The sequence below is a fragment of the Anarrhichthys ocellatus genome, unplaced genomic scaffold (genome assembly GCF_004355925.1).
Source record: "Anarrhichthys ocellatus isolate YVR2014 unplaced genomic scaffold, GSC_Weel_1.0 scaffold1, whole genome shotgun sequence".
Classification (NCBI taxonomy): Eukaryota; Metazoa; Chordata; class Actinopteri; order Perciformes; family Anarhichadidae; genus Anarrhichthys; species Anarrhichthys ocellatus.
In genome coordinates, this window is record NW_022280031.1 from 5287705 (window position 1) to 5311660 (window position 23956).

At 40.0% G+C, this 23956-nt stretch overlaps 1 protein-coding gene across 13 annotated transcripts in view; it reads right to left on the reverse strand.

Moving 5' to 3' along the window:
* cadpsb (Ca2+-dependent activator protein for secretion b) overlaps positions 1-23956 on the reverse strand; it is a 59818-nt gene that overhangs the window by 21956 nt on the left and 13906 nt on the right. For 8 of the 13 annotated variants that reach the window (XM_031855442.1, XM_031855469.1, XM_031855450.1 and 5 more), the window contains exons 2-12: positions 22670-22783; positions 20892-21224; positions 13220-13300; positions 12688-12921; positions 11126-11247; positions 7694-7805; positions 6604-6743; positions 6103-6169; positions 5192-5300; positions 4887-5099; positions 1882-1893 (exon numbers count right to left, since the gene is read on the reverse strand). In XM_031855442.1, coding sequence (XP_031711302.1) covers positions 1882-1893; positions 4887-5099; positions 5192-5300; positions 6103-6169; positions 6604-6743; positions 7694-7805; positions 11126-11247; positions 12688-12921; positions 13220-13300; positions 20892-21224; positions 22670-22783 — 1537 coding nt within the window. The remainder of the gene's footprint in view (positions 1-1881; positions 1894-4886; positions 5100-5191; positions 5301-6102; positions 6170-6603; positions 6744-7693; positions 7806-11125; positions 11248-12687; positions 12922-13219; positions 13301-20891; positions 21225-22669; positions 22784-23956) is intronic. The other 5 variants (XM_031855478.1, XM_031855461.1, XM_031855431.1 and 2 more) reach the window with 1 other exon arrangement.

Below are 23956 nucleotides of genomic sequence, written 5' to 3' on the forward strand. Positions count from 1 at the left end.
ACACTTCAGGGAATTGTCTTGTTTTTTACTACAATCTGAGAAGAAAAACCTGTGAGACAACAAGTAAAACATAGAGGATGGAAATAAGAGATTGTTCGAGGAAAAGGGACAAGACAGGGAAAGTATATAAGTCATAATGTAAAAGAATACAACAGTTAACACATGAGGGCTAGAAACACTGAGGGAAGAGAGTAAATGGCAGTATAGGTGAACCCAGTGCTGGGAGACGGTAGCAGGATGAAAGTGGGTAAGACAACCTTTTAAATGGGACAATAAGACAGTGGTCGGACAAGTGCTGGACCAATGTGATGACCACAAGAGGAAGATTCACTCAGGACCAAGTTAAAACGAGAGTGATATTGCGGATCCGGGTAAAGATAGTGAGTTCCATCCAAAGAGTGAACAGAAGGGGCCTGGGGTTGGGCTATGACAGACAGTGAGTGGGCTTTATCTCCTTTGGTTGGATTTAATGAGGAAATGGAGTTTAAGTCCAGAATACACTCAATACTACAGTAACATTATCATAACTTACAATAATGATAATGACTTCAACCATAGATAAAATTACCAAATTTCCAAAGTGATAGAGGCGAGTACTTTTGCATACATATGTAAATTATCACATGCTGGAGAACATTGTGACTTTCATTGAGCTTTTAAATGTCATGCACATCTGCAGACCCATTTTCAAATTTGCATTTTTATATTTTTTGGCATTCCTTTTTTTTTCTCTACGCATTTGCAAGTTGACAATACTTGAATATGTTGCAGTGTAATTATGATCTCTACAGAGCAGACTAACAGGCATACCACTACCGGAGAACTCTAATAGGGTAGCAATACAATTTAGTGCAAGTACATGGGTAAATAGCATGAAGCCGACAGAGGCAAAACTGTATCATTCTCTGGGAGATGGGGGGAAATGAATGAAAACTCCTGTATTTGTACAAAAGTATGGACACATGACACATGTGTTCTCCTATTCAGGCAAACAAAGGGCAGTCAAAACAAATCAAAATGAGATCTCTCCTCACACTGGTCTAGCTGCTAGCTACAGGCCGATCTACTGTGGGGGGGAGAGGCGGGGAGGGGGAGAGGGAAGTCCGGAGTATTTTTATCTTAAGAAGGGGAGGCATTAGCTACTCCTTGTCTTTGGCATACAGAATACTCCGCATACATATTTGCCAACTCTCATTGAGGAAAGTTCAAGGAAAAATAACTAAAAGCATTTGAGCCCTCTGAAGTAAAGCCGAATCAACACTTTAGAAGTGTCAAAACTAATTTCACTCGTGCAGGAAATATATTTTGAAAAATAATTGCATCACAGACTGCCATCATTCACACTTTATTTACACTTCTGTCTTTGAATACATCTATATAGACATCTGATATTTTCTAGATTTCATCTAACTGCAATCAAAGAATCACCGACTTGTTTTGAGCTCTAAAATTTATATTGTTGATAATACATTTACACCATTTAATCTTTCTCATGACATAGGATTTTTGAGCTTGCTCTCTAATAGTATGTCACAATTTACCATCATATTGCTTTACTCTGAGGGATCCAGTCACCAATATGAATGAAGAGAGAAGGCAATTATGCAGTAACAACTATAATTTCAACTCTAACCATTACTGAGTCAAATAATAAGATCTTAGAATAAAATACATGCATCCTATACTGGCACGAATGGATGCTTCTACTTTGATCCTCAAGTTGAGGTCGTCAAAAACAAAAAAAAGTCATCAGCTAATATCTAAGACATGAGGCGAAACGTGAAAAAAGGAGAAGAGGGAAAGAAGAGAGAAAGAACGTTGCATTTGTCAGATAATCGGCGGAGATTATCTGAGCTGTGCCGGCTACAGGGAAGCACTTACCCTTGAGTCCAGCTAGAAGACAGCAGGGTAAGAAGGGACAAACCAGAATAACATAAAGACTAGCAACAAGGCTGGAGGAGAGCAATCACGAGAGACCCTGACCTAGCAGCTGCATTACTCAAGAAGGGTACAGGCAAAGCATGAAGAAGAAAACACAACTCAAAAACAACAACCTATACCAACATGAGAGTTTGTGGGCGGTGGTGTGTGAGTACATGTGAGGATATGTGAACTTGACAACAAATGTTGAGGCATATTAGAGAGAGAAAGAGGGAGACAGACAGAGAGAGAGAGAGAGAGAGAGAGAGAGAGACAGAGACAGAGGAAGGAAGAGAGAATTTACAATCCTCATCACTCCACTGCAGTTTTTTTTTTCTGGATTCTGTACAAGTACTTAAAGAGTCAAGAGCTACACGTTAAGTACTGTCACTCTGTATGACAGCAGATCAAACAGAAGACTTACTTTTAAAAGGGACATTGGCAAACACATACATCTATCAAGATGAAGTAAACCCTAAGTCAGTTTCATGTGTAAAAGATGCCTATGTCTTTTTTAAAAGAAAAGAGACGATGAAGGTCCTGAAAAGGGTGAAATACTTCAAGTGGTGACATTAGTTGTAAAAGTGTTGGTGAAATAACACATCACAATTACAGCAGTAAATTTAAACATGCTTAAAAGGAGCACTCCACTGATTTCATAGATCAGTTTACTAGTCGTGGTTAGTACTACTGAATCTGTGAAAACAGTATAATGTCTATTGCAGCTCTGGGGCAGCTGCGTCAAGTCTGAAGCCCCATTCAGACCAGATGCATCTATCTGGGGAGGTGGGATTACGTTAACATTACCTGCACTGGTCACTGATTTTAATCCCGTCCAAACCAAATTTTTCGCCCACCACCCAAGTAATAATTACTGTTGCAAATACCTACTGTTGCTCTGCAAACTCGCTTGTCCTGCTGTAAAGGGAACTTTATACTACTTTATTTATTTGTTTTAAGCTCAGTGTGAAAGGTAACAACATATGGGCCTACAGTGTTTGGGAACCAATATGCAGACAAAAAAAAAGACCCCAGACAAAGCTTTACAAATGATTGAGCTTTTATAGGAGTATGATTTTTGCCAGAAAATTTAGACCTCCCCAAATTGGGCAGGTTTTTGACGCTCTCCTTTTAGCCTTCATCTGCTGAATGCCTTTTACTTACCATATCCTGCAATTTCATGATGGTTGAAATGCCGCCTTGGTTAAATTACCAAGATGCTCAGCGAATCAGGACATCTCACCCTTTTTATTCTTTTTCTTTTATAAATCTCCTATAAGTTCCCTAAAAAAAATGGAAGTGCAAGACCAAATTGCTGGAGTACCCCTTTAAGCCGTCTATGATATCCTCACATATCAAATTCAATTGTTGTATTTTCTGTACAATCTATAATACGAAAGGTCCAACACAATAAACTTGCCTACATTTATTAGAACACTTGAGTATGTGATGTGCACTTCACCACTTTCTGCTATGAAACTGGTTCTAAAATGTTGTGCGGATCACTCAGAACCTTCATAGGACTCTTGTTTAGGATCAGTCCACTGCAGCAGAGTCAAGAGGGCTGTGTATGTTATGGTCCCAGTGCCATTCAAGACCACTAGGGGGTGAAACATGTACGCGTGGTGTGCCACAATGTTTCAGGGAGGGGATAGGAGGTCTGTGCCACTGTGAGGAGGCTTTGAATGGCAACAGCTGGCATCAGAGGAGTCAACTAACCACAAGAACGATCACATACTGGACAAAGAAACCGATGGAGAAACAACATAGAATTTGTGTGATAGGATTCTGAGTAACTGATCCAATTCATGTCTTTATAGTTTTACTCCAATGATATGATTAACAGAGAGTGAAATACATTTTGGGCTTTTAAAAAAATATTATATTATTAGAATTTTTTTTGTTGTAACCCTGGATGCCAATTTTTTTGTATGAGTAAATAATGCCAATTAGTTTTGTACAATTAATCTAAAAAATAAAATAAAAAATACAAATCTTGATCTTTAGAGTTGAAAACAAATAATTCTTAAACTATGGAGTCAAAAGATGCACACAAAAAGTCATGTTTTTTTTTTCTGAATAGCAGGATCTATTATTGTGGATCGGTAAAAAGTTCAGTGGGTCAGAAAGGTCTATGTTAGTGTTGTTATTGGCGAGGACACGCTAATTTCTCTAAAATAAGAAAATGACTGCCAGCAAAGGTCAAACCCAACTCGAGTATATGCAGATTGTGTGAAGACAAATGTTGCTGACATAATTTACAAAAAATACATTTTTTCCCTTCTTTAATGAGGGGGAACACAAGAGACGGTTACAACGGAAGTTGGTACAGATGCCACACTACGACAGTCTTACCTTCATTTTGCTACCTGACCTGTGGGCTGCTTAGAGTTGCAAGTACAGTGACAGATTGGTTAAAACTTCAGACATGTTGTCTGGCTTGGCCATCATTCAGTGACACGGGAACCATCTGAGAAACTGTCTCAGAACCACGACTGCCTTCACAGCTGCCCTAGAGCAATGGCTGGATTAAAACAGGCCTACGGTTAGGACAATCTCAACACCCCCTGGCATTGTCAGTCAATCCCAGCAGGTGTGAATGTTTAAATCTTATGTGTGGTGGTGACCTATTTAGTTTTTAAACAAAGTTTGCACACCATATCCTTCTGCTGTGCGATAAAGTCTTTTTCAGGGTTGGTTGTTCCTTGTGAACAGGCTGATGGAATAGCATGGAGCCGCACCTTTAGCTAAACACTGTGGTAGTGGTGACAATGAGTGAAGGTCCATCAGATGATGGAGGGATCTGTGAGAGACCAAGGCATGTGTGTGCGTGCTTGTGTGTTAGTTCTGCCACGTTTTGTGACTGCAGTGTGGAGCGCGTGGCGTGAGACATTTATGGGTTAGAGCTTTCACTGCATTGTGGATGAAAGCTGCTTAAGTGACTGTGTTTATTTCAGGCTACTTACAGAACTGAGAAATGGGTGCATCCATTTGGGCTGAGGCACCCCCTTTGGAGTTGAGTTTCTGGACCTGAGTGGGTGGGACAGGCTTATGGGACTGGCCAGTGGCACGATACATGGCCTGGACCCACAGGATGCGGTCCTGCTCATCATCGCTGGCAAAGATCACAGTGTCGCCTTCCTTCACAGCATTGAAGAAAGCCCTGCCACCATCCAAGCCTGAGACAACAGGATGTAAAAGAACAAGTAGATACTGTTTTACAGTGAGTGCTTACATGAGCGTATAGTTACACCATGGTGTGCCGTCTCACCTGGCTGGGGGTCGCTGTAGTCCACAGTATACCCGTCCAACTGGAGAAGCTCTTGCGGTTCTGACTTTTTCTCTCTGTAGCTGCACATGGCGAATGTATACTGACTCACCTACAACACATAGGATTAGCGATCAATTCAACAAGCAAGAAAAGCAAACTTATTGAATTCTGTACTCTCCTTGAGTAATTCAATTCAAAGATATAGTCTGTTACTTTTAATGGGAAAATGAAGAGTCAACACATTTTCAACAAATGCCCTACTTTCCTGCAATAAACACCTATATTGTGACTCAGTTGTTTAAAAGTAATCTTTAAGGATCCGAGTCAGAATCGGAACTGTATGTTACACATACAAGGAATTTGGCTTGGTGATTGGTGCATAACAATACACACAGTGCAATAGTATGAGACATCATTTAAAAATAGAAAATGTGAAAATTTACAATCAAATATGGTAAACAAACAAACAAATACAAGTATTTTAAAACAAGTATATTATTAAAGTGTCAAGTGTATATTAATAGAGAAAAAGATGTGCAAGCGTGTGCAACTGTAAGAAATTGTCCTGGGGATGTAGTGTCTGAGTCAGTGGGGGTCCCGGGCTTTACTGATGAACCCAGCTGCAGATGGGAAGAAACTGTATTTTTGTGTATATTTTGTCTTGGTCCTGATGGACCGCAGCCTCCTGCCAGAGGGAAGGGACTCAAACAGTTTGTGTGCAGCATGAGAGGTGTCGGCTACAATCATTCGTGCCCGCCTCAGGGACACAACACAAAACAATGCGTACTAATACACCGAGGCAGCCATCCGCCGCGCCATCTTGAATTTAAAATTCATAAAAAAAAACTAATGAATGGGCTAAAAGCCTGAACGGAAACCACCTCAACACTGATGCTCTTACGATAACTCACCTGCACAAGCACAAAGAAACGCTTCTTCCAGCGCTTCCAAACATTCTTCCCAAAAGCCCACAGATACCTGTCAAAACATTGTCCACACACAAAGAGACAAAGCCAAGTCCACGTCATGACGACAACAAACACTGATTGGTGCATATACCGTGTGCAGAAAAGGTTCATTATATGCAATAAAACAAAATTGGATTTGCAGTAGAAATGAGAAAAGTTGAATCAAATTCTTTAGACAAAAAACATAATGGCTTCATTAATGAAATATGAATAACATTGTCTTCAATATTTTACATTTTATGGAAACCTTCTAATAAAGATAAATCTAAACTACACACTGGCATCCACCAGGGGGAGTAGTGCACTTCACAGTATTTTTCCATGGTACGTGACTAGAAATGAGGCCAAGGAGCTGAGAGGGCTGGAGTTCCACAAGAAAAACAAGGAAAAAGAAAGACGCACAGGAACGTCACTACATGGCTTACTTGGCAGCACATCTCTTACCCGCAGTGTTTCATGTTCTGTGGTTTGTCCATACGTATAGCCAGTTTGATCCTCAGATCTTGGTCTGGGCACGCCTTGGTCACAGTCATCTTGTGGAGCTCTGACTGCTTGGGGCTGTTAGGAGTTGGGTGAAGGACAACCTGCACTCAAATAAAAAAGGAAAGCAAAAAGTAATTATGAGGGGAATCTTTGATCAGAGTGTTTACAAATGCTGGTGATTATGTGCGTTTGTGTTTCACATATTTTGAAAGTGAAAGAATAAAGTGAATCAGAGTAGAGAAACAGAATAGTGCTTTGCTCTGCCTCCCTGAAGAGGAGGCCTAATCTCTCTTTGCCGAGCTAAAGAGCTTTGAGGAAGCCTGCCTTCCTGCCAACGCTGCTGCAGTGGGAGATCAAAGAGCCTTGTCACAGCCAAGGTCACTGCCACTACAGGGACATCTGAGGCGTTACTGCCCGAACGCAAACACCACCATCCTTAACCATTTATCCCAGTAACCTTAAACATTTACGCCTCAGGAAAGTGTTTCTGCTCCCTCTACATTTGAGTCAGAGGAGCTCAGTATTTAAATAATACTAAAAGATAAAAAAAAGATCTGATGTTGAAAGAGGAAAACGTTTTTGTCAACCTACCTCTATCTTATGAGAGAAGCACTGCAGCATAATTCCCTCACATAATTTAAACCCAAGCGTTAATGTCAAAGAATCGGAATGAGAAGTGTTTGCTGGGAACACAAGCAGTAGGCCTACTTGTAGAAATGCTCAAACAAAAGTAAAAAGGCATTGGAAGTGGAGCTGTGTACAAAAGACAATCTTACGTTTAACTTGCAAAATAATCAAAAGGTTATGTCTGAATCACATCCAAGTGGCAGTACACTAGAGGCTCAGTTGAACTTGTTCAAATCCGAATATCACACAGTTACAAAAACTGTTTTATTTTTTTATTTCTATGTTTCTTTTATCAAAGAAGATGTAATTTGTTTGTTTGGGGTTCATTTATGCAGAATGGGGGTTCCGATTACAGTATTCTCGTGGCTGTGTTGAAATCAGAGCATTTCTGTATCAGAAAAAATAAAGCAAATAGAAATGTTACCCTGCCCAGTTCTTTGTCCTCCAATGCCAGCACCCCAGTGCTCTCTGTAAACAGTTTCACCTTGACACCAGGCAGAGGGTGTGTGGTGGTGAAGTCCCCCTGGGTGCCCCAGCTGAAAGACACAACAGAAGCCATTCCAGAGGTTAGCTTCCATGACAGCATGGTAGCACAGTGGTCCCAGACAATGACTTAATCTGCATCCAAATGAAATCCCATTGAAAAATTCAGTAAACAACTTTAAAGACATTCAATTGTGAAATCAAAAGAAATAAAATCTCCATTTTGACATCCTTTTAGTCTTCACTTCAACACAGCCTTGAAATATCAGCTGACAGGTCACACAGAGAATGTCAGAGTCAGGACAAAACCACAGAATATAACTCACACACACACACACACACACACACACACACACACACACTATATTGCTCTGTCTCACTGTTACTTGTTCTAAATGTATTCCTGCTATTTATATACCAGACATTTTTAAAGCTGCACTTGGCAAGATTTTAATTAAACAAAACACGTCCGTCTTATCAGCCAACATTATTTTGCAGAGATGCAAAGAGATGCCACAGACGGGCTAAAATTAACTTCTGCTGTCAAGTGTATTGTATTTATTTAACTCCTTTTCACTGACACGTCTCAAAAGCAAGACAGTATATTTGTAGAGCGTCTATTTAACACAGAGGTAAATCAAGTGATAAAATGTATTCATTTATATACAACTGTCATAACATACAAAAACAGTTTAAAGACTAAAACACAAAGACATAAAGGTTGTAGTTTAGTTCCAGACACCACCCTACATGATGGAACACATACGAGCTCATATTCACACTGAGAGGCTGTTAAGAGCCTTCAGTCCACCTGACCTGCATATCTTTATATAGAAACATGCAACTCCACACAGAAAGTAGATTGTAGTTATGAGTCAGAGTTTGAAGGATATGTTTACAGGTTTTCAAATCTGCTTTAATTTACATGCAAAGCGAATTCAATGTAAGTGACGGGGGACAAAATCCACAGTCCTTGTTCAGTGTCAGCCAAAGCTAATACGAGTTGTCAAATCAAGTTACAGTCACTGCAATTTGTGTTTCTTTGCAGAGCCGTAGTCAAGGGATATTAACACAAAGACGAAATGTAATACTAAAAACAAGATACCTGCCTGACATGTCCAACCAAGCCGGCTGAAACCTTATATAAGCTTTGGTTGAACTTTGATTTTTACAAATAAATAGGACTATTTATCTATTTATATAAATAGAACCCCCCCTAAATGATTACTTTGTGGCCAGTATGAATGAATAAAGCAATAATTACAGCTACAATATATATAAGCATGTGAATATTTTTTAGATACTCTCAGAAAAATGTAAACCTATACCCTTTTAAGAGAAAACCACTTATAATGAGTAAATCTCATCACAATAAGCTTCGCCTCCACAAGCCCAAAAGGATTACGCAGGGAAAATGCACTTCACTGTAAACATGTTACACAACATATATGGGCTTTTGTTACTTTCCGCTGCCATCTGGGGCTGCCAACATCATATAAATGCCTGAATTGGAGCTCTGTAGCGAGGTATGGAGGACATGGTGTCAATTTTCAGCCTTGGTAAGCTGTTTTCCTTGTAACCATTTCTAACATTCATAATTAATTGCAACTCAATGTACACAGAGACACTGTAGTTCCAACATGCGCAGAAGAGCTGCTGACTGACTGGTGAGGAGGTAGTTGTGAACAGTGTTGATTTCAGATGCAAGCATTGTGCCGCCATGAAGGTGACCCTGTAGATCAATGTGCGGTTTATTAATGGATGTGACTGAGCTGTGCTCTCAAGCTCTTAAAATGTATGACACCGTTTGTGCTCAAGTTGGTGAGAAATAAAATAAATAAATAGCAGAACCACAAAACAATAACAGAAAATAAATGTTTAGCCAACATTAAGCCCTTAATTAATTATTCAAAGTTAATCATAAAATATAAAATATGTCTGAGCAAACAGTTACTGAACACAAGCAATTACTCTACGCAAATAACCTGCAGTAGTATGTGCATTAATACATGTATGTCACACACACACACACACACACACACATTTCTCTGGCCTTGTTCTCCTCTAATCCCGTCTCTCATTCATGTCCCTCCATCTCTCTCATACTCTCTTCATAAAACGGCTCTTGAATTAGGGGGATCAGAGGAAGAATTTGGGCCTTAAAATAGCTCGTATTTGCATGAATGTTTCATGGACATTTGCTCTTGTATCTTGTGCTGTGTAATACTAGTTAATAAGATGAAAAGGGGTAGATGTATTTAGCAAAAGATACATTGTATTTGCCTTTAGGACACCACTCTTGTTATGAATTGGGTCTGGAATAAGGAAAAAAAATATTTTCGGATGCATGCAAACCGCTGGGACTCCGAAAGAAAGGAAGGGAATTTACAAACTATGCCATTTCATTTCATACTTGACATAATGTGGGATTACACAATACATTTTCACAACTTGGTCGGCTGAGTCAGAAATCACCCAGTCAGATAGGTTTTTGGGTTCAGCAGTGAATCATGAATGACTCAAGCAGCTTTAACAAAACAGAGACAGGAAAGGTTTTTGCTTTCCCATAGGTTTAGAAGGTTTGCTGTTATGGCCCATCACGGTGCAAAACCACATTGTCATTAAACCTATACATTATTTGTATGCATGTATTTGATTAAGAGAAGGTGCAGGTAAAAGGTCTACTCTGGACCAAATAATTCATATATTTCAAAGAAAAAGAGAGTAAATTTAAGTTTCTTTTCTTTTTAAATACAGTGTCTCACATGCAAAGTGCTTTCAAGAGTGCATGACGCACCATACAACACATGCGAGAGCACTGGAAACGTCTTCCTGCAACCAAGAACCCCCTAAGATGCAGTTTGGCAATGTACTGTAGGTGTAGAGGATTTCACTCAGGGCATCTGAAGCGATTCACAGGAGGCACCAGATCAATAAAAGAATGGGGCACAATCTCACCAGTGCAAGTTTAAAATGAACAGTGTTAAATTATTGGTGGAGAGATAATTAAAACTATTGAAATTACATTTTCCCTTTGGATGAAATGAATAATTAAAACGAGCCTGTAAATTACTGCCAGTAGTGGAATCACTAGATGTCTGAACAGCAGAACTGATGCCAAAAACAAACATAAATGGACATTATCAACATCAAACAATGTCATTGATACATTTGGGTGGATTTTTGTTTAGTTTTGTTTTCCCTAGTGCAATTCAATAAAACTCCAAATTTGCAGAATCTTAATCACAGATCTTGAAACAGTTGTTGTCTTATCTAAATGAAACAGCAGCAATCGCCAATCAAAAGTGTGATTTAAAGTGTGCGTGTGTGTGTGTGTGTGTGTGTGTGTGCACATGCACCCTCAGGCCCTTACGTTGGCTTGGATGCTTCTGCTTGGTCGGTCTGCAGTTTCTCGCCTCCCTCCACCTCCATGGTGCAGTAGACAATCCTGTTCGGAGCCAAAGACTTCAGCCCCACTACTTCCATGATCACAACCTAGGAAGCACAGACACCTCAGTGAAGGTTGCAGACGAGAAACAGGTCAGCAGATGTTAAAGCGGCCCGTCTTTTGAGTTTGATAGATATTTTAGCAATACTATCTCTGCCACAATCACTATTAACACTAATAGCCGGAGCTCTCATATTACTAGATTTTCTACTAGAGAGCCAATAGAATTACAGCCATCCTTCCTGTAAAGTTCAACTGTCTATCATTGAAACTGCTTGTTGGCATAATCTTACAAGTAGTCTTTAATCGCTCAGTGAATACCATATAATAAAAACAGTGCCAGGGGTAACTAATATATTGTGACTGTACATTTATAGTGTGACAGAAATATGTGCTGCTGTCAGGATAACGCATCCACTTTGAATGAAAGTGTCCACCAGATCCACCGATGTCTTCATGGTGCCAGTATATTTTATTTGACTGTCGCTGTTAATCAGTCCAGCACACTCAGTTGGCCCCCTTTACTTAAAAGCATTACATGAATATGTAGTATATGTATATTTATATGAAGTCTATCTACACCACCGAAAGAATGAAATGAGATTTGAAATGTTTAAAAAAATAAATATTAATTTTAGTTAATCAAAAATAAACTGCTGGATTTGTAACATGATTGAAATAGCCTTTCCAGTATTTTCACTCTCCAAAAGTATTGTAAAAAAGCACTACTACAACGATCTTTGTACATTATCATACTAATAATTCCATGTTCTTATTCACAGGGATCAGAAATGCTTTAGGACTGTGTTACAGCTGATTCCAACTAGATGATTTAAAGATTTGTTACTGAGGGATTTCTGGCAGCTGATGCAGCCGACCATTTTAAAACACATACAGACTTTTACCAAAGCACTATGGAATTACCACCTCACACAAATAGCTAATTGCCACAAATTATTTTCGCATTCAAAAGCCATAAAGCTTGTGCCCACTTTTGTGTGAAGGAACAAAGCAGTGTCACATTTGTTTGCACATTATGTACTTCCTGATTCTGAAATAGCACTGCATCATAAAAAAACGAGGTGTGATTGGGCGCTGTTCTGTGGTGATAGCTCATCTCAGACAAGCCGATAACAAGATGAGTCACATTTCCCATTAAGGAGAAGGTAAAGGTTATTTTTTTCGTGCATTTGTCGGTCTGTTATTCACATTGCGTCTGTTCAACCCCCTAAACAGGTCTGCTGTCTGTTTCTATTCTTAGTCTGGAACAGACAAGTAGTTGACGACAGCTTTGATTTATGAGATGTGGTTCAGGCACATGCAGCTGCAGTTTTTTTTTATTGAGTTTAGATATTGTAATGAAATAATGTCTGCTCTATCTGGCTATTGTTAGGAATCCAGAGATGTCAAAGTGATGAAGACTGTGCAAGTTTTAAGATAGATTTGATCATACATTCATATCGAGCCTCATTCCTGATGCACTATACCTCCAAAGTGAAGGACAGCACCACATCAGACTTGGACAGCGTGTTCTCATCCTCCTGACCCATGTCGATAATGGAGGTATTGTGTCCCCGTTTCATTTTCTGGAGTTTGAACTCCCCTCCCTTGGACACAGGCATGCTCTCCAGATTGGCCATCAGCTGATTCACTGAGGACTTGAGCTCCTCGATGAACATGGCCTCCATCTCTTTAGCCACAAATTTGGGGAACTTACCACCCTGTTGAAAACAGAGAAGGCTCAGCAAACAATCACAGTCTTGATGGCAAATAGCAATGAGGTAATAAATATTAGGATTTTCCAAAATGCTGAAAATATAAAAGCAAGGTAAGCGTAGGTGTCTCTTTTTCAGATGATGGATATCTAATTCAGTATAAATGACATTTGTAAAATGTGTAAATTCTTTGAAATTCTTTTACCTGTGGGTGGAAGCTCCCACTGTGATGTTACACCATATTAGTGACATACTAACGATATAACAAAGCATATTAAAGAGTCCTCCACGGACTCTGACTCACCCTGGCAATCTGGTCCGCCATCTGAAGACGGCCATCCAGCTCTCTTCTGATCTGTGCAGCCTGCTCATCCAGGTTGTCCAACTATTGACAAAAATCAGAGGAGCAGATCAATGAGGTCACAATAAGAGCTCAGCAATACTTAATACAGCCAGGGGCCAGTGTCAAAGGTCACCTTCAACTCCCGGCATCAATTATTTTACCATGAAAGAAGAGAAATCCAAGAAATCCTTTAACGTGAGACATACATCATTGTAATGATTTAAGATTTGTTATGATGTATTTTCAATATTGCAATTTACATCGTAAATAAATACATTTTCTAACCATTAAGAGGTATGGAAACTCACTCATTTCTAAATCTACACCTCTGGGTTATTTACTTTTTTTAAACTTTCAGTCTTCAGCCCCAACTAATCCCATTTTGTGCAGCTCCCTCTGGAGCCACAAAAGGCTTGATACAACGTTTCACATATGCAGTAGAATAACCCAAAACCTCTGAACACAACTTGATATGTTAAATCAATGGAGTACCCTTTTAATGTCAAGTGTGAGGTACAGCAGAATTTAAATGGCAGATATCTAAGATAGAGCAAATGAACAAGCACGTTGAAGCAAATGTGACCGACATACACCCAAAGGTGCTCATTGACATTGGTAATGATGACGAATTGTATACGGCAGGACATAAAAAGGCTAATTAGAGCTCCAGCTTGTCTTAAAGGGCTGCAATCATAGCAGCATGGTGCGGCAGCACACATGAATAGAAAATCACAAATGAAAATCAAAAGGAAATGCACCAATCCCTCGTAGGAACCATGCTGCCGGCACCAGAGAGACCTTGAATGGACGCCTGCTTGAGGTCTTTCTCAAAGTGTCAAGCATTTGGAATTGTTTCTTTTCTTTTCTCTAACTCTCTGCAATGGTAGAGCGGAGAGAAGGGCAGACAAATAAAGACAGTGAAATACATTCACAGTGATAAAAAAAAAAAGTGTCGACTTGAATAAGCAATTTCAAACTATTTCGGCACATTGAGACAAAACCAGTAATGTAATTTCTTTCAAATATTTGAAAAGTGCCTGCATTGGACAATATCAGCTCCGGGGAAACAAGTCGCTATCCTAGTTTTTGCCCTGGAGTAAAGAAAAGCAGAGACATTCATGGCTCTCTCACATCAATAATAAGTTTTATATTAGCTGACACAAGGAAATAGAAGTGAGGGCTAGTGTCTCTCTCCCGCTTTCTGCTTCAGTGTTCTTCACTTATTCAGTTATTCTCTCTGCCAAAATGTCTCATTCTTGTCAAATGTGATCTTGTGACTCACCCGTTGACATTTCCTCCATGAGGTCGGAAGCCTAATTGAGACATAGTATCTGCAGCACAGTTGTACCTGGGGAGTCACAAACCTGTCCACACAGCGGTGTTGTGCAAGTCTTCAGTGAAAAATAAAATCCACCTCGTCTTACTTGGGTGTTGGTATTGCAAAATCCTTGAGTTTTACACACAGGTGTCGTAACACGGGGAAAACACGATGCTGTAGTTTTCAGTTTTGCCTTTTTATAGCGGGCGCAGAACAAAGTGAATGTTAGTTATTTGACAATTTAAATAAATAAAAGCCACCCACTTTATACTGTATATATTTTTTCTGTTTGGACTTAAATACTAATTTGACTAATCAGTGCAATGGGTAAAAAATGCTGAATCTTAATTTTTCAATACAAAGCAGCAGCAAATGTTTGACTGTAATAATGCATTTTGATTTCATGAGGAGTGAACATTGTATATTGGCAAAACTCTTTAGACAATTTCTTTGATTATGGTAATGATTTTCTGTACATTTAATATCAATGGTGATCTGAAAGTCACCTAACTGATCAACTAACTATATGCATCATCAGATATCATGCTTGCCATCCTAATTAAGGCAAGCTGGCGACAAAGGTTTGTTGAATAAAGCATAATGTGAGAGACTCGTCTCTACACAGCAGCGTGGTGTCTCCAACTGACCACCTGATCTATCTTTGATATACAGCGGCAAAAAATCCTCCGGCCTCCTGCTGCTGGGACGCGTGCCAAAGCTGACCTCTCTGTGTCTTATATTTCACCCACTCCTATTACATTAACAGGCCGCGTCTTTCAGGCCTTACTATATTGATTCCTTCCCGTTCCAGCAATCCTTTCTAAGAGAGAATGAGCTGAAGTCACAGTGCAGCCGTTAACTGGGGGGGGGGGGGGGGGGTAACACAGAACATGGATGAGAAACAAGAGTCACACAGATAGAGTGCTAAAAACACCCTAAAAAACAGTAGTCATATAGGAATTATATGATCACAAGCAGAAAGACATGTCCGCTGTTGAAATCTTGGCTGTCTTAAATCTAGATATTTTGCTGATATGGATTTTTCCTGCATTACTTTCTTTCTGTAATTGATTCTGTTCAGTGATGTGAACATGATGAAATGATGTCAGCCAGATGGCATCTTCAATGGAGGACAGTCAGTGTGAAACATCAAGTCTAGTGTGCTACCAGTGCTGGCCACTAAACAGCCACCCTGCTACATAACCCAGAGTTCCTGTTTAGTAGAGCACATAATCAGACATTGCCACCAGCTGCAGCAGAATGTCTGCACTTGCAGCACAGTAGTACTCAGTACTGTTCTGCCACACAGTGACACTTAGGAAGTTTTTTTTTCTTTTCATTGTCATGTCCAACAGCCGAAAACCAGATTCCCTCACAACCAGAACTGTGACTGAACCTGATTACATTCCTGCCTGAGCTGTGCCTGAACGTCTCCTTTACCCCTGCTGCTGGTGATCTGTGCTGCCTGTCAAAACACTCAAGCTCTGGGCACTATTGGACTGCGGTGCCAGCGACATTTGACTCGTGCAATCCCAAAAGAACTGTCACTGCCATGCCTGGAAATCCAGCAGCTTGTCTAGTCGGTGTCTGACACTGCATCTTTTACAGTCTCATCTGTGGACCTCCTCCCAAAAAAACACAAGAGACCCACATTTCTCAAGACTGCAATACCTCAGCAAAACTGAATACTGCAGCAGCAGATAATCTTGGTCATTGTGACTATGTGCAGATTGCAGCTCGTCTGCAAAATGGCTAACATGAGAGGAGTGACTCTGAAGCATGTAATGTGAAGGGGGATGGGGCGAGTTTCTTCTATTACTCCCATCTCTCTCTTGACAGCAGTGAAAGGCAAAGACAGTCATGGCTGTGGGAGGAAGTAGAGCTGGCGGTGTCTGTGTGAACTACTGTAATAGCCACCCCATACTGAGCCCCAAAGCACCCCAATGTTATCAAGCCTACAACTACTGAAAGGTCACGGTTGTCAATGGCCCACAGGCATGATATGTGAACAGGCAATCTCATAAAAAATAAGACTGATCAAAAGGTAAGTTTCGCTCTGCATTACTGAAGCTGACAGCAACACTGCAGCTAAATAAAGGTGACACTGCCTCAGTGTTTGCCAAGCTGACAGCAGGTTAAAGGTGATGGAGCAGAAGTAGGCGGGTAGTTAACAGCACAGCTGAAGACAGATACCCAGGTGGATGCTGGGACATTATCAGCAGATAACACAACCGGCCAGGGGCGGTTTCTTGTCGAGAACAAAGGCTGGGCAGACAGGGCTAGAACAGAGCTGGATGGGACCTGCAGGAATTGAACCAGCTGGTCTATATTCAGACTGCCTCTCTGTATATGTGTGTGTGATTAAAAAAAAAGTGTGCACTGTGAAAGAAAGCTTCTCTTGTGCGGGTGTAGCGACGCTTGTGAATAATTATCCATCTCAACCTCTAACTTCTTAATCAACTTAGAGAAATCTCTTCAGTCTAGTGCAGAGATTTGGTTTATTTTTGTATTTTGATCTTGTTGAAAGCTAACCTTATCAGTTATTTTAGAATAGATTACTATTTGTAATGTGAAGGGAGTCACTCATATGGGAAAATGATATCACCAGACCGAGTAGTCCCCTCCAGCTCTACATGACATTATTTTGATTTGTACAGCCCACAACTTTACTGGGGGGGGGGGGGCGTTTCAGCACCACTGCTTTTTCAGCTTAGAGGTGGACGGGCAGGCATAGGAAATGCTTTCATCCTCTCCCCTCTCTGCAGTGAAGAGGCTCCATTACGCAATTATATCTGCTACAGGCTAAACCAGGAAGAGCTCAGGCCTCATTTCCCAACTAACAGTTGCTGACAAGACAAATTAAAGAGGAAAGGGAGGGGTCTCCTTCAAAACCTGTTCGAGGGAAAGCAGATTTGAGTATGGCCTGTCAGTCGGGGGGATGGCGGCACAGGACATGATTTATAGCTGTGTGGGTGTGTGTGTGGGGGCTTCAGGAATTGAATCAGCCATTTGAGATTAGGGAATAATTTTAGTTAGCGAGAGTCCTCTGGTGTGAATAAATATCAATGATCATTGATCAGCTTGGGATCTGTAAGCAGTGTTTACAGCTGAATAGATGTGTTGACTAATTCAGAGGTCGACAGAGAAAAAGAGTTAATCAAATGTTTCAATAATCGATGAGATTGTTTCTGAAAGTTTTCAAGCAAAAATGCCAAGCATTCACTGGTCTTGAAGATTTGCTGCTTTTGTTCCTCATATTATAAATTGATTATAATTAATTGGCTTTTTAGAGATACATAATCTGAATATGTCATCTTGTGCAGTGGAAAATTGTGATAATACCTATTTTTAGACATTATAGAGATAATATATGAGCAATTCATATTAATCGGAAAATATTATAATGAAAATAATTTATTAAGAAATATTCTATCACAATGTCATACCACAGGAAACAAATATTCAGTTTTTGACAGATAAGAATGCATTTAACTCTGCAATGATGAATCAATATGTTTGATATGAACGCGTACGTGGCAGCGTAAAGTGAAAGGCTAGCTCTTAATGCATCGCAGAGCTTTTTCACTTCGTTTTTATCAGCCAAACAAGCAACCAAGCTAACAACAGTAAAAACTAGCTAAGCTAGCTGCTGAACAAAAGAAGTCTTACGGAGAAATCAAAACGTAAAATGTGTTTACCTGTTAACCAGCAGCAGGTTAAGCAGGTCTTAAAATGTAGCATTAGTTACGATTGGTTAAGAAATTAACATTTCCAGCTAAGCGGCACCTTGTGGAGATATTGGATTTGGACGTTGGTGTCGCACCGGGCAAACATTTTATAATCCTGGGCAAATAATAGTAATCTAAGAGAACACTAAAATGCAATTGAGTTCTGTAGTAATATAGTTCAACAATTATGGTTCACAAAAAACTGTGCTTTGCGAAGTAGACACCCAACAGTTAAAAGTTTGGTCATGCTTGGTGTCACCACAGCTAAATAACTGAAGCCATCAGGGAGTCGAGTATGCTCAGAGTCTAGCTGGTGCAGCCAACGGCTGTACCAGTCTAATCAGTCTGTCATTTCCAGGGGCTGCTCTTGCTTCAGCATGAGACCGAAATAGACCAGCGCTTCCTTTCTACTATTTGGATGTAACTGCGAAAAAATGCAAATCCCCAGCGATAACAGTTAAAAAGTGATGGCCTCTGAATCCTAGCCAATCCATGGAACCCTTTCATCAAATCCCAGCAGCCCTGAGCCCATGCTGACTGTATTGCTGCATCTCCTTTTTAGTGAGGACTTTATCATTTAGTACAGGGCAATATATGGCTGCTGCTTGCTTACTGATGAGATACATCGGTCAACATCAGTACAGTCTGATGTATTCATTATAACAGCAAACGAGACAAGAAAGAGACAGAGAGAACTCAAAGAACAGCAGGAAGAGCAGCTGAAGTAAAATGTAAATGTAAATGCAAATTGTATATATTTGTTCATATGTAGGTATATGAATGATCAATTTAAAACAAATACGTCCCCTTTCCACAACGATGGCCAAGATCCATGTCTGTATCTGTTTGTCTGGTGTATCTGTATTACACCACAGTGTGAAGCTGAACATACACATTTCTGCAGCATATGTGCCTTTATGTTGCTCTATTGTTGAATGTTCTTTAGTAGCTCTTTATTGTTCAGAGTGGGTTCTGTTCAGCGTTACTGTATTATGTTCTGCATGCAGAATTTTGATCGGATACTAACAACTCTGCTGCCTGCACATTAAGAATAACTAGGTTAAGCATCTTCAAAGGCTTGGGAAGGAAAACGCAGAGTGGATTTGGAGGCTATGGTGATGTATTGCACCTCAGCATTAGAAGCATCTAACGAATGAACACTCTGCAGAACAGTGCCCTTATTGATCTTTGCCAACAGAGACATTTGAAGAATACTGAACAATTTAATTTGTTTAACAGCACCTCGTGCCATCTGCGCAGATTTATGCAGAACATTAGCAACTGTTGAAAGAAGGATGACACCTGGTCCAAAGAAATTCAGCATTTTAAAACTCACTGGCTTCCTGGTGGGTCCATTAGATGGAAATGAAATGATGAGGTAGGTTTTCTTATGCATTAAATGATGAGCAGATTTAAATGTGTCGAGCCCTCCCCCAAAATCCTGTCGTGGTGAGACTTTTAATCAACCTTCTGAAGAAGGAATACATTAGTGTGGCTTTCAGCATTCCCATAGAGAGCAGTAAAGCAGTAAACACATCGAGGGAAGGAGAGTTATGTCTGACACGAGCCCCCTGTGTCCACTATTATCCACCTGCAATCTCAACATATCTCCCCTACAATGAAGTATTACTGGCCTGGTATCAGGAGTATATATCTTGAGGAGACATATTTACTTTAAAATATGTCCATTCAACGGAACAACAATAACACTTTGTATATGGCAAATACTAATAAATAAACATACACCTGGACTCATTAAATGGTCATTATTATAGTCATAATCTAGTCATCAAACCAAATCATATCATATGATAAAAGGGTGATTATTTTTCAGCATTTGTCTCATTAAGCATCACATTTCATGGATTATTTTTGACATATTTTGCTAATCTGGTGACTCTATGTCCCTAATCTCAAATTGTTTTATTCAAATAAACCAGAATATTGTGTTTTCACAATTGGGCCGAGGAAGAATTGAGAGAATCTGGTGCATTTGGTGAATTGTTGTCAAATCTGGAAGTGGTGAGATAAGAGATCTCAGATCCAACTAAAACGTTGGTCTGGGGTTAACTTTAGCCACATACAAATATAAAGAAATAATAATTATAATGATCTATTAAAAAAAAGCAGCAAATGCTTACTTTAAAGTAGCTGGAGCCAGCAAATAATTATTTTTGCTTGATTAAACAAAATGAATGACTAATTCACTATGTTGAAGATGAATTATCCGATGAACAATTAAGTCATTAAACGACTAATTGTCACAGCTCTTAACCCATCCAATTCAATGATATCATTACTGTCACTATTGTAGCTGCAGGAAAGAAGATGCTGTGGTCTTGTTCAGAGTGAAAAGAAAATGAATGTAACCATATTCAAATAACGATTCAAAACATTAGACATTCATGGTGTTTACTGTAATTGATCGACAGTTTAAGGATGATCTTATGTGTGAAAATAATAATTCTAATGATGCCTCCACCAACCCACGCATTCGAAAAAATTAAACAGTTCTGTGACAGCACTCAAATGTTTGGGTCGAATGTGAAAACCTTTTGAGACGTATCACACGGGCTTGAGATCTTACCTGACAGGCTTGATAAAGCAGCTGGTGCTCAAACTTTTTGATGCCCAGTATATTCTGGAACATCTCGTATAGCTGGTCCTTGCTGAGGATCAGCTCAGAGGCCGCGCTGGCCGTCATGCGTTGCTGTGCCTTGCGTGGATCCTCGTCGCCGCGGTAGATGGTGTCAAACTTGGCCATCCAGGAGCTGAGCACCGTCTCCTTGCTCAGACCATCGATCTCTGGAAGGCTGCGTACGCGCTTCTCGATGTGCCTCTTGAACACTTCCCTGAAATCATTGGCCGAGAAGCCGCCACTCTGGACCATCTTAGCCACACGGTCACTCTTCAGGAACACCTACATTGTGAGACACCAATGTCACTGATTGCAGTTATGTAAGACGTAGGGTGATCCATCAAAAGAAGCACTTTTTCAAATGGCTGTTGATGATTTGGTCGATTAAGACTTCTAAACAGACTCATATGTAGAGTAGAGTATTGCATAGGAGTTATTCTGCTGTTCTGTCACGTTCTGTCTCAAACACTAAATGTCTGTCTTCGTCAGCGAAGGAAACTGTTCTTGTTAATTTGGAAATGAAAAATCAGTGGCATATATGTTAAACTGTGACTCAACAAAGCTGCATTCTGTCTCCTGCTAATGACAGCCTAACAGGGACAGAGACAGGCGAGGCTATATTGTCACAGCGTCAAGCGGAGTAACCATCAGAGCTGACTGCTTTGTCACTCTGACAGTCACATTTGGTTCTTAGCATCCATTATGGCTAAAAAGCAGCGACTACAGCACTGAAACATTTCAGCACGCTGGTACCCTTCTCATTTGGTGTATGTCTCCGAGGGTAACAAAGGTTTGTAGGCTGAAATTAATAAGATGCTGGTTTCCCATTTGCACGCCACAACATTTAGTAAGATTTTGGCCAAAGATTTTAAGGGTTTCCAATTATGTTATCATTTCCAACATTTTTAATTTGCAGTGATAAACACTAAGCACAATAATAAATATCATGACAGCAATACATAATTGTCTTGACATCCACAATCACAAATATAACTCAATGCATTTAAAATAAACTAATTGTCAGGTGCAAGTATTAACTTGTAGATCATAGTATATTTAACATTAACAATAAATACATCACAAAATAAATCAAATCTCTGGTAGCTGTCACATATAGGTCATCTTGTAATTAACTGCTACGATATTCTAAATTATATATGTTTACTGATGGTTCCAGCTTCATACTTATATATGAATAATGGCTATACTTGTTTTTCCATCATAGATTTGGCCTTCATCCCACTATCTGCAATGCGTGTTGTACTGCATGCATGGTAATAATGACTTTTTCATCTGCAGATTGAATAGTGAGGTTGGAAAAGATGGCTGTGTCAGCCACATGCTCTGACTCATAATCTGTTCTGTGAAAAGCTTCAGCCACCATTTCACCACTCAGGCGTCTGAATGGATGCATTTTGACATTGAATAGCAGGAGAGCTGTTGAGTGCTTTTTTTGACTTTTTAGACTGAAAGCAGGTCATTTCTGGCTTTAAATCTGCTGCAAAAGTGATCCAGAAGCTATGGTGCACTTACAATAACAAATACTGTATGTCATCATATATGTAAAAAAAAAAAAAATCAAGATATTAATAGATAATAAATATTCAAATGCACACACATATGAATGATGTGTTTCACATTTAGTGGTTCATTTGAAAGCATCAAGTCCCTGTGGTTGGATAACAAAATGTTTCTGAATGTGCTGCTCTGGTTTGTTGGTGTGTTACCTCATTGTAGCTCTGCACAGCATTGATGAACGCCTCATCAGCCACAATCTGCGTGTCTCCATTGAGGAAGGCCTGGAAACGATCCTTGGTCTGCTGAAGCTGCTGCTTGGCAATCTGCGGAAGCAAGGGCAAACAGAGGTCACCTCAGCATTAAAGCCAGGATCGGAAAATACAAGAAGACATTATTTTAAATAACAATAACATTCACTCGTTTCTGATAAGTTATTCTGGGCGAGCAGAGCACCCCAAACATCCTTTTCCCAAGAAGCCTCCTCAAGCTCCTGCTTGGGGGAACACCAAGTTCTCCCAAGCCAATTGTGACGCGTAATCCCCGTAGTGTTTCCTAAATCTACCTTTACATCCCTTTTAAGACAGCTGTAGGTGGCAAGGAGGCATTCCTACTAAGTGCCCAAACTACAGTTATCAACTGACTTCTAATGCGAAAAAGCAGCAGCTGTATAACAAGTTCCTCAGAATTCTCTGAGCTTAAAGCTCAGCTCTGTCTTTACCACTCACAGCCTGATACAAAGCCTGCATTACTACAGCCAGGGCCCCGAAACGGAAGTCAATCTTTCAATCCTTTTTACCATCATCACGAATAAAAAAAGATACCTAAATTCCTCCAGTTTGGTACCCCCTCTTTATAACCAAAGCAGGGCTCTACAATAGTGAATACTCAATTGCCAAGCAACTCACTTACCCGATTGGGCAAGTGGTAAAAAAGAATTAAACACAGATTATTTTCTGGAGCAGATGATAGAAGTAGCTAAGGAGTGAGCCATCTTCCCTCTCATCTCTGATGAGAGTTGCACAAGTGTAGCACCGTACCGATCGAGCACTCGAAGCTGCTATTGCCGCGCTCTTACTCACTCACTCACTAACTCACTCACTCACTCACTCACTCACTCACTCACTCACAAACTTTGACCGCTAATACAGTTAATAAAACAATTTGTATCGGTTAAAGTAAAACATTTACATCAGCCCCGTATACTTAGTGTCTAGGGCAAATGTTTTCAGGCTAACACGCTAAACTAAGTTTCACACATGCATGAATCAGTGACCTAACTGTAAATAGATGAACAATCTCCCTCTTCAATCTGCAGTTGAAGTTGTTGTGTTTATGAAACGAGCACAAGAACTTGCTGGTAACGTGCGTTCAGCCGATCATCGAAAGCGACAGACTTCTGTGTAGGAGTGAGATGGAAAATTACCGCTAACATGTGCGTTAGAGGCAATCTCAACACCATCTGTGTATCCATCGTACTGCTCAACCCCCCCCCCCCC